We start from the raw sequence: 14048 nt of genomic DNA, 5'->3' as shown, positions 1-14048 counted from the left end.
GTCATGCACACGGCAGGGCCGATCTGGGGGTTGGGGCGCCGCCCCGGGTCGGGTTGCACACGGGATGCCCGGACAGGCCGGCCGATTGCTGCTGCCCAACCCGGCTGCCCCAGGTCAGGTCGCACATGGGACGCCAGGCGGTTTGGCGGATCGCTGCTGCCCTGCCCAGCCTCCCTGGGTCGGGTCGCACATGGATGCCCTCCGCCCTGGGTTGCAGATAGCAGGCCTGAATGGCAGCAGGGCAGGCGGGATGGCGCTGTCCCACCCCACCGCCCCAGGTATCAAATAGCAGGCCCATATGGTGGGGCAGGCGGGATGGCGCTCTCCTGCCCTGCCTGCAGTATGCAAATTAGCCGCCATCTTTGTTGGCGGTTAATTTGCATATCGTGCTGATTAGCCAATGGGAGGTGTAGTGAAGGTACGGTCAATTACCATGTTTGTCTATTATTAGATATGATTGAAATACTATTTACCAAAGGGTATTATTTTGCCTTCCCACCAGCAATGAATGAGAGATCTTGTTTCTCAATGTCCAGTGTTTGTTTTATTTTTTCCATTCTAATAGGAGTGGAAAGACCTTGTGGTGTTTTATTTGCATTTCCCTATTTTGCTGATGGAAGTGGGGTTCTTTCACCAGGTCCCAAGGAAGACATTCCAGGGACCCATGTACGGGAGCTTGTGGCATGGTACGATTTATTTTGGGAGGAAATAGAAGGCTGTCGCCAGGTTCCCAGTGTCTCATCTCCATCTGTCCCCCTGTAGGAAAAGTCCAGCCTTGTCTTCAAGCCCAGAACAAAGGCCAGTGTGCAGAGATGCTGTGCCATATTAAAGCTGCGTGGTCTGACATGGGCCCCAGGTGGCTGCTAGGCCCACATAGCTGCTATGAAACAGTGATTTTCAACTGGTGTGCTGCAAGAATGTTTAAAACATGCAGTAATACCCGACTCTTTAGTTTAGTTACATTTAAATAAATATAAATATCAATAATTGTTTTAGGTCAGGTTCTCCATTGTTTTAAATGTAAGTAAAACCAAGAAAGATGAGAAGGCCCATGGGCCCCAGGTGGCTGCTAGGCCCACATAGCTGCTTTGAAACAGTGATTTTCAACTGGTGTGCTGTAAGAATGTTTAAAACATTCAGTAATACCCAACTCTTTAGTTTAGTTACATTCAAATAAATATAAATATCAATAATTGTTTTAGGTCAGGTTCTATTGTTTTATAAATTTTTAAAATATTTTTTATTGATTTTTTTACAGAGAGGAAGGGAGAGGGATAGAGAGTTAGAAATATCGATGAGAGAGAAACATCGATCAGCTGCCTCCTGCACAACCCCCACTGGGGATGTGCCCACAACCAAGGTACATGCCCTTGACTGGAATCGAACCTGGGACCCTTCAGTCCGCAGGCCAACGCTCTATTCACTGAGCCAAACCGGCTAGGGCCATTGTTTTAAATGTAAGTAAAACCAAGAACGATGAGAAGGCCACAACCTTGGAAGGATTGCCCCCCGCAAAGTGTGACAAGAAGAGGAGGGCAAAAGGACAGAGGTTCAAGCCCAGGTGTTGTTGGAGGGGAGTGTGCTTCATCTGCAGTTGCTGCTGGGAGTGGAATTCTTGTGATATCCTGAGAAAAGGAATTTTCTGAGATTCTCATGGGAGGATGCAATATGGTTGAAAGTTTGTTTTCATGGAATTATACCCCTGGTTTTCCAAAGTCCCATTTCCTTTAGTCCAGTCATAGAAGTGTAGATGGGGTTCAGTGGGACTAAAATCAGAGCGAGTGTCCAGAGTTTCCTTTCCATGTTGGAGCCAGGACTAGTCCGGCCTCAGGCTAGTTACAGTTCATTATCCATTGCATGGAGGGGTCCCTATGGCCGTGGGCTATAAGGGTAAATACCAGGAAGCCAAGAGCAAGCCAGGAGCACATGAACAATGAGTCCCACGAGCACAAGAGAGCAAACGTTTTTGTTTAGGGGATGATGTATCCCCAAATTTCCATGTGCTTGCAGTGGCCACGCCCATTCCAGCCCGTGACCTCTGTTTCCAGGTGTGACTGACAGCGTCTTCCTAGTCTCTCCAACTTTACTGGGCATGCACCCATCTCCTCTTTGTTGGATTCCTGGGGAGTGTGAAACTGCAGCTTCCTGGCTAAGTTGCCCAAATAACATGCATTGAGATAAAGCCAATTTATTAAAAAATTAAAGCATGCAAGTTTATTAAAGAAGCAAGGCAAGCAAATCATAATACGCTGTTGGGCTCTCTGCTAATACATTTTTATTGATTTCAGAGAGGAAGGGAGAGAGAGAGAGAAACATCAATGATGAGAATCATTGATTGGCTGCCTCCTGCACACCCCCTATTGGGGATCAAGACCCCAACCCAGGCATGTGCCCTGACAGAGAATTGAATCATAACCTCCTGGTTCATAGGTCTATACTCAACCACTGAGCCACACTGGCTGGGCCAGGCTTTATTCTTTTTTTGTTGTTAATCCTCATCCAAGGATATATTTCCATTGATTTTTAGAGAGAGTGACAGGGAGAGGGAGAAACAGAGAGAAACATCATTGTGAAAGAGATTGGTTGCCTCCCGCACCAGTCCCAACTGGGGGTGAGGGGTGGAGGTGGGAGGGACCAGGCATGGAGCCTGCAACCGAGGTGCCTGACCTTGACAGGAATTGAACCCTTGACCCTTCAGTCCGTGGGCCAATGCTCTATTCACTGAGCCAAACCAGCTAGGGCGAGCCAGGCTTTATTCTTAATAGATTTTCTAGTTATTGGATTGTCCTTGGAAAGTACTAATTAAATTTTATTTGTTGTTTATCCTCACTTGAGGCTATTTTCCATTGATTTTTAGAGAGAGTGGAAGGAAGGGGAAAAGACAGAGAGAAACATCAAGATGAAAGAGATACATCGATTGGTTGCCTCCACGGGAGGCCCAACCAGACCTGTGTATCAAGCATGCCCCACACTGGGGATCGAGCCCGCAACCCTGGCATGTGCCCTTGACCAGAATTGAACCCAGGACCCTTCAGTCCATGGGCCAATGCTCTATCCACTGAGCCAAACTGGCTAGGGCAGTACTAATTAATTTTTATTTGTTGATTGAGAAGCCTGAGGAAGTTAGAAATGTATTTGCTCTCACAGCAGGTTGAAATAAAGAGCAATTCTAAAGGCATTAAGGTTCCTCTTAAAACTCTATCAAGATGGAATGCTCATCAGAGCTGAGTACAATATGGGTAACAGTATTTTACCATGGAATATCAGAAGGTTTATATACTTTATTCTTAAGATACAAGCAATCACTAAATATTATCACACTAGGTGATCATTAGTGTTTAACAGACAAATCAGAATGAAGCATGCTTAAAAAGTTGAACCTCATTGAAAGTCATCACTAAAAAGGGGAAGTAAGGTGGCAGGATTTAGATTGGAGCAGCATTTAAAATTATATGAAGTATGGGCAATAAATTAGTTTTATTAGTAATATAGTACTAGTAAAGTAAATTACTAGTAATGTAGTTGGTGCAGTTGGGTATTGTGACTTTTTTGTGTTATTAGGTTACCTTAGTTAAGTATGACATAAAGATGGTATTTTATCATGAGATAGTGAAAAACTATAAAATGATATAGGGAAAACTTGCCATTGACTTGGAAAATTAATAATGTGAATAGGGATCCATTAACAATTCAACTTTATTTAGACACTGTTTATTTTGTATATTCACTGCTACATTCTATCAGGAAATTTCTTGATGTTATGAAAAATCATCAAGTAAAATACATTTATTTGAAAAAAATTCTAATGTTTAGTCTTTTTGCATGTAAATATACTACGCAAAATAAGTATATAGCACAAAACTACCCCACCAAAAATTGCTGTATGCACCATTTCTGAAACACATACCAAATATAAAAGTGCCTTTACATTGGTTGTAGTGCTTTTAGCTCTAAGGAGCAGAACAAGGTAACATTGTAAAGTGCCACTTAGGAACTATTTTAGGCTCTATGGGCCATTGGGTCTCTGCTGGGACTACTCAGCTCTGCTCTTGGAACAGGAAAGTAAAGCAGAAATGAATGGTTTTTGTATAAAAACTTCATTAGAGAGATGCTGAAATTTGAATATCTCATAAATTTCACATCACAAAACATTATTTTTTCAGCTATTTAGAAATGTAAAGCCATCCTTAATTTGCCAGCTGCAAAAATGGGCGTGGGCCAGCTCTAGGTCACTTCTGGGAAAATGTACAAACCAACCAAATGGCACTACAGCAATAAAGTCTGGGATGAATGTTGGCAGCCAATCTTTTTCTGCAGCATAATTCAAAAGAGACACATTACAATGATGATAATATCTAACATATAGCTATTTTTCCATCTCAGAAACTATTCTAAGTGCATTAAAATAACTAATTTATTCCCAAAGCAATCCTAACATATTATCATTTCTCCTACAAAAGCAAACTGAGGCATCAAGAGGTTGTGTGGCCTGCCCCATGCTGGAATTGGAGCCTATGCCATGTCGCTTCTACCAGAAATAAACAGGCAGCACAGAACATTTAGGACCCCTACAAAATACAAAACAGATAGCTGTGCACCCTGCTAAAACATCAACAGTAAGATAGACAACATTTGCTTACATAGCATTATTTGTTTACTGTGTAGAGGATTATTAGCTGTTTGAAAAAATAAACTCAGGCTTTTCCTATAAATGTGTCCCTAATGTAAAATGTAGCTGACAGTTGAAAATTTTACAAAAACATTTTTAACTTCTTTCTGAAGGATTAGTTAGTAACAACATACATATTCATTTAAAAATGACAGAAAACAGAAAAAGATACATTATAATTAAAAAATATACTTAAATGCACATTGACAGGAGTCACTGCTGAAACATAATGTAAAATATCTTCATGTACATAAAAACTACTGAACTAAAGTGACATATTTCCCTATGTACAAGTATGGGTTCCACACGCACATCAAACACCACAGGCTGTGTTTTGTAGTGCACTCACATACACACATAAGCCCTACATACTACAGGACTCTCCATGTGTTTAATGATGTTGCCTGATTATTCAATTTATTTGTACTTTTCAAAACCTTAATATATCTAGACAGTTGTAGTTTTCTTTAAAAAAAACAACAAAAACACACACCTTACAGTCAAATCTCTGTAACATGACTTCTGGTATCACTATTTCCCTCAGAATAGATTCTCTTTGAATTTCCTTTTAAAAGCTTTCATATATTTAAAGGTTCTATCCCAGTATCAATAATCTGACATTTGCTGAAACATCACTTCTGATGGAAGTTTCTGTATCTGTTCCCATCTTTGCAGTCAGCCCCTCTGTGTTCTGAGTCTAACCGGGGTAAAAAGACTTCTGAATGATCAGGATACTGACAGAGTCTCTCACGTGAGCTTTTGGATGTCTGGTGATGGCTGCCCTGCCAGAAAATTTCCTGACATTCATTTTACTTACAGGACTTCTCTCCTGTGTGATTCCTATGTTGTACAATAAAGTCTGACTTCTCAAAGGTTTTCTCACGTTTCATGATTTGCAGTGTTTCTGCCATCTACGTTGTCTGATATTTAGTCAAGTCTGACATATGGTAAAAATTTCACTCATAGAATTTCTCTCTGTATTTCCTCTCTGTGAAGGATTGCCGCTAAAGTTCCCCATATTGATGGTATTCCTAAGATTTTTGTCTTGTGTAAATTATCTCATTGTTCTGAATGGTGCATTCAGACAGAAGTTCCCAATTCATACTATTTATTTGCTCTTTCTCGCTCTGTGTGTCTTTTGATGTGCAGTGAGTTCTGACTTCTGGATAAAAGATTTCTTACAATCTTGACATTCATAAGGTTTCTCCCCTGTGTGTTTTCTCTGGTGTATGATAAAATGTGACTTCTGAGAAAATAACTTCCCACATTCCTTACATTCATAAGGTTTCTCTCCAGTGTGAGTTCTTTGATGTAACCGCAGGACTGAATTCACAGAGAAAGATTTACCACATTCATGACATTTGTAGGGCTTCTCCCCTGTGTGTTTTCTTTGATGTTTAGTAAGGTCAGATTTATAGTAAAAGTGTTTTCCACATTTATTACACTCAAAGGGTTTCTCTCCTGTGTGAGTTCGCTGATGTACTGTGAGGGCTGACTTCTGGTAGAAGCATTTCCCACATTCAGTACATTTATAGGGTTTCTCCCCAGTGTGAGTTCTCTGATGGGTTTTGAGGTGTGAGTTTCTAGAGAAGAATTTCCCACATTCCTTACATTTATAAGGCTTTTCCCCCGTGTGTGTTCTTTGGTGTACTGTAAGGTGTGATTTCTGGGAAAAGTATTTCCCGCATTCCTTACACTCATATGGTTTCTCCCCCGTGTGTGTTTTCTGATGTACCATTAGGTATGCCTTAACATAGAAGAACTTCCCACATTCAGTACATTCGTAGGGTTTCTCTCCTGTGTGTGTTTTCTTATGTTCCGTGAGGTGTGGCTTCTGGTAGAAGGACTTCCCACACTGATCACATTCATAGGGTTTCTCCCCTGCATGAGTTCTCAAATGTCTACTGAGAGATGACAGGTGGTAGAAAGTTTTCTTACATTCTTGACATTCATAAGCTTTCTCTCTAGTGTGAGTCTTCTGATGTCTTGTGAGGTCTCCATTCCCGGGGACAGATTTCCCATCTTCACTGGGTTTGTCCTTAGAATGAGTATTCTGATGTACTGTAAGGATAGACTTCTGGTAGAAGGACTTCCCACATTCATTGCATGTATAGGTTTTCTCTTTGGTATGAGTCTTCTGATGTGTGGGTTCTCCAGTCCTAGAGAAAAAAATTTCAAATTCATTAATGTATAAGGCTTTTTTATTTGACTGCTGTGTGTATTTTACAGCTGTGTGGTAGGCAGTTAGATAGCCATGAACAGAGCAAGGACAATGGGCCAGGGACAGAAGGTCACCAGGGCAGAAAGCCTCAGGTTCCCAGCAATGGGAAAAACTGGGAAAAGAAGTACCTCACCCACAGTGTAACCTTTCCTACCCTAGCATATCACTTCCTGCTCATGTGATTTAAACCTCTTGACCTTTCACTTCTGGTTGTACGGTCCAGATGTTCTCCAGACCTTTCATGTCACTTGTCATGTGATTTGGACCCTCCCCTGACCTTTCCTCTTTAGCATGTTGCTAGTCTTGGGATAGACCCCCTTAGAGGAGGAACAAGGGGCCAAAGAGTGGCCTCATGCAACTCCCATGTGGGCCCTTGCATGATCACTCCCTTAAGCATCAATCCGTAGGGATAACATCTAGGCCTCAGTTGTGTTTTAGCCTGAGACCCACAAAAGCAACAAAACCAGACAAATGATGCCATGGCTGACCTCAGGACCTGCAATGACTAATGAGCCTCTGCCTTGGTGCCAACCAATCAGTAGAGACCATGAGCCTCAAAGGACACACCTGGAAAGCTGATGAATATTCTATTGGGATCCTCCCCTGAGACCTCCAGATAAATAACCTCAAGATTTAGGTTGGCTCCCCTTCTTGGGAGCACATCTGAGCCTTTCCCCTCGTCCTCTTCTTCCCACCAGGTGCATTACTTTTACCTTTCTCTCCTAAGTTTCCAAGGGCCCTTATTTTGCTCCTGTAATGTGTTTAACTTGTTTCCTGAGCCCATTTATTCCTCAGCTCACTTCTACCTCTGTGACTTTCTAGATACACTTTCTCTTACAGTGTGAGTCTTGGATCTGAATTCTTTCTTAGCCAGAACTCAAGTACCGAGGTTGCTGAACCAAGGTCTGGTCTGACTTCACCAGTCTAACACCTGGTGCCATTCTCGCCACCAACATAAGAACCAATTTCTATGAATTTCCCATATTAGATTCGTAGGGTTGCTCCACCGTGAATGCTTTCTGACATACACTGTGGTTTACTGTTTGGTAGGAGAACCTTCACTTGCACTATATTCATTCATAGGCTCTCTCTACTTAACTCTACTTTGTATCATAAAGCCTCCCTGATTGTGTAACTCTGAAGTATCAGAAGACTGCTTCAATAATTGAGCCCCCTGATCTTGAATAAGGCCTCCATTATGAAAAAGGGCTTTCCCATTTGCATTTTGTTCTTTGCAATTTGCTCCAATGTTAGTTTTCTCACATGTAGTATTAACTAGTACTCTCCCACTTCCAGTACCCTCATCAAGACCCTTTCTTACAAAACTTCTAATTTTAAAACTGAATTCTTGAACTTGCCTTGACTTTTCAGCTTGGCTTTTCTGGTGTCTTTCTTCTGATTCATGAATCTTCCATAGATCTACAAAAAAATTCAATATTTAGTAACATATACATCTTAAACAATAGTATGGTCATAGGGTTGGGTTGATTCTTAGACTTCAAGTCAATCTCTTCAAATGAAGGAACTCCCAAATGCAAACTTCCTCTATTTCATTGGTTTATAAAAAATAATAAACACTAAAAACTGCTATAGCAGAAAGGGGAGGAATGTGGTTATAAACCCAAGGACCACTGACACTTTACAAATAATGACCTTAAAAACTTGGAGGATGCCCTAGCCCAGTGGTCGGCAAACTGCGGCTCGCGAGCCACATGCAGCTCTTTGGCCCCTTGAGTGTGGCTCTTCCACAAAATACCACATGCGGGCGCGCACATGTGGCTCGCGAGCCGCAGTTTGCCGACCACTGCCCTAGCCTGTTTGGCTCAGTGGATAGAGTGTCAGCCTGCAGACCAAAGAGTCCCCGGTATGATTCTCGTCAAGGGCACGTATCTCAGTTGCAGGCTCCTCTCGGCCTGGTCAGGGCTCGTGCAGGAGGCAACCAATCAATGTTATTTCTCTCACATCGATATTTCTGTCTTTCCCTCTCTCTTCCATTCTAAAAATCAATGGAAAAATATCATTGGGTGAGGATTAAAAAAAACACCAAAAACCTTGGAGGAGAAAATTAAGACCAAAAAAAAAAAAAAAATAAGAACAGGGAGAGAGAACAAAAAATATTTAAAGTATTGCTGAGCAGGAATGTGAGATTCATAGAGAATGCTGGGAGCCCATTAAGGACAAGTAACAGTAGGGTGCTAAAAATCAGTACACAACTATGTTCACTGGAAATATCAGGGCAAAGATTAAATTGGATGAAGGAGCTAAAGTACATAGGTTATTATCTGCTCACACCTAGTCTATTGTGTTAGGATTCCTAGTAGTTAGCAGACTATAAACTTCTACTTTATTTCCTCTTTACCCATACACAGCAATCTAGATGTCAACACTAAAGTGACTTGTTCAGAACATTAATCTCCTCATGTCCAGAGGAGCAGTCCTATAGCTTAGACTTAATTTTCACTAGAACAGAGGACCCAGGAAGGTGTATGTCCAAAAGGAAAGATTTTTTTAAAAGCAGAGCATATGCCATCCATATGGCAGGATCAATTCCCAGTTATAGCACAAGAGGTGTTCAACCCTGACCACCAAATACTGCATCTCCAAAGCAATGTTACCTATGACTCAACAACGGTCTTATTCTACTTTCATATCTTAGCTCTCACATCTATGCTCCAATTTACTGCATTGTCTTTAGATTAATTGTTCAACATCATTCTAGAACACTTACTGATCTTCATATTTATTCATGTTTAAATGCTTAACAGACAGTCAAAGATTATGAGCAGAGGCTTATGGTTTGAAGTTCATGGCATTTGTAGGGGAAACATAAAAGTTATTTGATAGGGACTCTGCAAGGTTAACTTGGATACACGTGAAATAAGATTCTATTTTTGAAAGTTACTTCAGAGAGTAAATGAAGTAATGATTAGCATGTGTTCGGAGAGTCACAAGGAAAAACAAGATGTAGTAGGCTAGAAAGGGCTAGACTAGTTCCTGACAGAATATTAATTTAACTGTGTTTTGTAATCATGAGTCAGTGTAAGTTTACCATGATAGACTAGTAGCAATATAACTTTGCAGCATTATACAACTACTATGAGGATTTAAATTAAAAATTAGCTTTTAACACTGATAAAGAAGGAATTTAGATAAGTGGATCTATCCTATAGGATGGCAAAATATGGTACCAAAATATAAATAAAATAAAGGTGCTGGAAACATCAATTTTAGGAGTTCACAGCCTAAAAAACAAGACTTTGGTCTAGAAAAGTTAAGCCCTGGCAGAAGTTACTTCACAGGGCAGAAGATAGAGTGTGTCTTTTGTTAACTGAAACTGAATCTTGCAAAAAATATCTAGTGAACAAACTAACATATGCCAGGCATGGCTTCTGTACATGAATGCACAAGTCAGAAAATACATGAAAAATATTTAAGGAACCAAAGTGAGATTATTTGTTTGTTTTATTTTTTTATCTTAGTGTTATTTTAGGAAGCATAATCAGTACTTTGGGTAAAAGACAAACACCATCTACATGGAAGTATCATCTTTGAAATAATAAAACTGATGAAAGGCATAGTGATTTATAATCTAGTTTCAGAGTTTAAAGAGAGAATAGGAAGTTAAAATTGGTGCAGAAACTAACGAAGGCATTTGTGTTAATAAAAGGAGGGAAATAGCATTTGAAAAAAATGTATAAGCCAGAGTCATAAACCCTTTAGGATTGATTATAGCTGCATACTTCAATGGCAAAAGTAATTGAATTCTAGAAAAAAAATGTTTAAGTCAAGGTTAGTGTATAGGAAAGATAGATAAACGTATAAAAATGTTGAACGAAGGGGGGAATTTCAGTGGAGAGAATGAAAATTGGAGGTGTGATTTATGTTGCTTACATATGCTGATCAAGCATCCTCATTCATTTCCAGACATCTAGGGCACTTAAAAAATATTCCTGAAAAATATTTCAAAAGGCAAAAGGCACCAACAACCTCACAACTAATCACCAGGGCTCTGACTTCTCACTCACCAGTGTAGTTCTGATGTGGAAACTCTACTTCTAATATCCATGGCTCCTTTCCTTGCTTCAACTTCAAAACTGCATTTGACTTATTCACAAAATAACCTGTTAATGGAAAAGATAAAGAAAACAGAACTTGCTTGGAATTTAGGGACTCTGAAGAACCGAAAGTAGTTTTCGGAGCAGAACAATGAAGGTCCTCCTAGGCTTGGTAAGTTTAGATTTTTTTCAATTGGGAGGGTGGAGACACAAATATTTTTTCTGGTACCCAAAATGGATTCATGAAAAAAATTAGTATTATTCAAACCTACAGATACCTTACATGTTCCACAACTGGGAAAGAAAATGCAAACTACTAGAAGTCACTGAGGGGGGAGTTTTTCTCACCCACTGAGACGAGGTGACGGTAGTTCTCCCGCATCACTTCCTTGTACAGGGCCCTCTGAGCTTCGTCCAGTAATTGCCACTCCTCCTTGGTGAATTCCACAATGACATCCTTGAACGTTACTGATCCCTGTAACAACATATTTCAGTTCTATTCTGCAGTTATCAGAATAGAGTAGCATTGAAAAGACATGTAAACTAGCTCTTAATGTGCTAACTGTAGAATTTACCCTGGAAAGTTAAGATACACTGTTACTCTGTACCCTGCTTTACACACAGACAAAATGTTCAATATATATTTACTGAGATATCATTGGAAGCCTGGATCTCTGCTGTGGATACAATGATGAATGAAAATAACTATTTCTGTTATCAAGGAGCTTACATTTTGGCAGGGAGGAAAGATGTAAATTCTTCTTTTTTTTTAAAAAAACCTTACCCAAGGACACTTTTCCATTGATATTCAGAGAGAGTGGAAGAGAGAGGGAAAGACTGAGAGAAACATCGATGTGAGAGAGAGACACATCGATAGGCTGCTTCCTGGATGAGCCCTGACGAGGGCCCGGACCAGGGAAGAGCCTGCAACCAAGGTACGTGCCCTTGACCAGAATCGAACCCAGGACCCTTTGGTACGCAGGCCAATGCTCTATCCTCTGAGCCAACTGGCTAGGGCAAGATGTAAATTCTTAACATGCAATATGCACAGCAGGTGCTATGACAGAAGAATATACAAGAGTAAGATGGTCACAAATAGGGATAGTTGTTTTGTATTTTGTATTATTAAGTTAGATTTTATTAGGTGGTCCAACTGACTATGCAAACTTCAGGAATTAAAAAAACAGAACTGGCAAAGGCCCAGATGCATCAAAAATGTCAAATTTAGGAAACTAAAAATAAGAAAGTATAATATGAGAACATAGTGTAGGACCAAAATTAGTTATGTGATAGTCAAGTCACTTTACAAAACATGGAGTAATTCTGAATTTGACTTTTGTGACATTAAGTGGGTATTTTGCATACCCACTTAATGTCTTATACATCATATATTTACATCTATTAGTTGTTTACTAAAGTTGAATAGTTTTCTGTTTTGTATTTATATGAAAGAAAAGTATTGCCCTACCGGATTTGGCTCAGTGGATAGAGCCTCGGCCTGCGGACTGAAGAGTCCTGGGTTTTATTCCGGTCAAGGGCATATGCCCAGATTGTGGGCTCCATCCCCAGTTTGGGTTGTGCAAGGGGCAGCTGATCAATGATTCTCTCTCATCACTGATGTTCCTAACTCTCTCTCCCTCTCCCTTCCCCTCTGAAATCAATAAAAACATATCTAAAAAATAAAAAATTAAAGCATGTGCAATTTAAAAATATGAATCAATATTCTGCTATTTCACACTATGTGGACTGTCTTATACATTTTTGGAATGTTCACTCTTTTGCTTTGTAGATGCAAATACAGATAATGGGGAACCACTGAAGAGAGAGATGTAACCACTAGAGTTATATGAGATTAGTAGTTTAGAATAAAACTAAAATAGAAGAGGTAAAAGGCACATCAGAAAGATGGAGTGTTAGAAAATTTAGAGACACATGTAAGCAATAAACATTTACATTCAAGTAGCAGCACTGGGGGAAAGAAGCATAATGCATCTTTGTAATTAATTGGAAATTAATAACGACTGGGAGAGAGTGGGCGGGTAACTCATATAGTGTCTATATGGTTTGGTAATGGCTAGAGCCATAATGCTAATTATTTTCATTCTTGGGTTTTTATTGATAGAACTATTTAAGGCTATACAACTTCCTCTGATAATTGCTTTATTTATATTCTAAATATTTATTTAGAATCTGAAATGTAGTATTTTAAAAAATATATTTTAATTGAGTTCAGAGAGGAAATGAGTGGGAGAGATAGAAATATCAATGGTGAGAAAGAATCATTGATTGGCTGCCTCCTGCACACCTCCAGTGGGATCAAGCCTGCAACCTGGGGCAGGTGCCTTGACCAGGAATTGAACCATGACCTCCTGCTTCATAGGTCAACACTCAACCACTGAACCATGCCAGTTGGGCTAAATATTTTTTAAAGAAATAATAAATAAAATCAAAACTCAATGTTTTCTACAAACTTATAACGTCCTACATATTCTAGCTCCTTTTACCTCTTTGATTTTACTTCTTACCTTGCTTCCCCTAAGTCACTTCTCTCTATGTCCCCATTATCTGCTTCGATGTCCCAAATACTGTTTCTGAAACAGGCCTCAGGGTATTTGTATTTGCTATTGCTCCTATTTAGAATGCTCTTCTGCCATATTTCTTCTTGGCTCCCTGGCTCATTTAATTCAGAACATTCCTCAAATATTACCTTTTAGAGTGGGCATTCCCTAACCAACTTACTCCCTGGTCCTCACTTCACTGCATCCCTCTGTCCTCTTAAACTGCTTGAGTTTGCCTCTGAGCTCAAGTCAGAAATACCAATCAAATGTTGATTGATATAATCATTATATAATACTAGTGGCCCGGTGCACGAAATTCGTGCACATTAAAAGGGAATTAATTAGAGGAAATATTTTATTTATTTATTTATTTATTTAATTTTTTTAAAGCATTTTTTTATTATTTTATTTTTTTTTATTTCAGAGAGGAAGGGAGAGGGAGAGAGAGAGATAGAAACATCAATGATGAGAGGGAATCATTGATTGGCTGCCTCCTGCACATCCCCTACTGGGGATCGAGCCTGCAACCCAGGCACGTGCCCTTG

General features: G+C 39.9%; 1 protein-coding gene across 3 annotated transcripts in view; it reads right to left on the bottom strand.

Annotated features, from left to right (window-relative positions):
* Positions 1 to 3678: 3678 nt before the first annotated feature.
* Positions 3679 to 14048, bottom strand: part of ZNF25 (zinc finger protein 25) — a 14260-nt gene continuing 3890 nt past the window's right edge. For 2 of the 3 annotated variants that reach the window (XM_014536071.1, XM_014536070.1), the window contains 2 exons: positions 8249 to 8309; positions 3679 to 6828 (listed from right to left, as the gene is read on the bottom strand). In XM_014536071.1, coding sequence (XP_014391557.1) covers positions 5778 to 6828; positions 8249 to 8309 — 1112 coding nt within the window. In that variant the 3' untranslated portion in view covers positions 3679 to 5777. Of the gene's footprint in view, positions 6829 to 8248; positions 8310 to 10915; positions 11012 to 11293; positions 11421 to 14048 lie in introns of all 3 variants that reach the window. The other variant, XM_005861773.2, reaches the window with a different exon arrangement.

Source organism: Myotis brandtii, unplaced genomic scaffold, assembly GCF_000412655.1.
Source record: "Myotis brandtii unplaced genomic scaffold, ASM41265v1 scaffold1563, whole genome shotgun sequence".
Classification (NCBI taxonomy): Eukaryota; Metazoa; Chordata; class Mammalia; order Chiroptera; family Vespertilionidae; genus Myotis; species Myotis brandtii.
The sequence above is the reverse complement of the archived record's forward strand: the minus strand, read 5'-3'. Positions and strand labels throughout refer to the sequence as shown.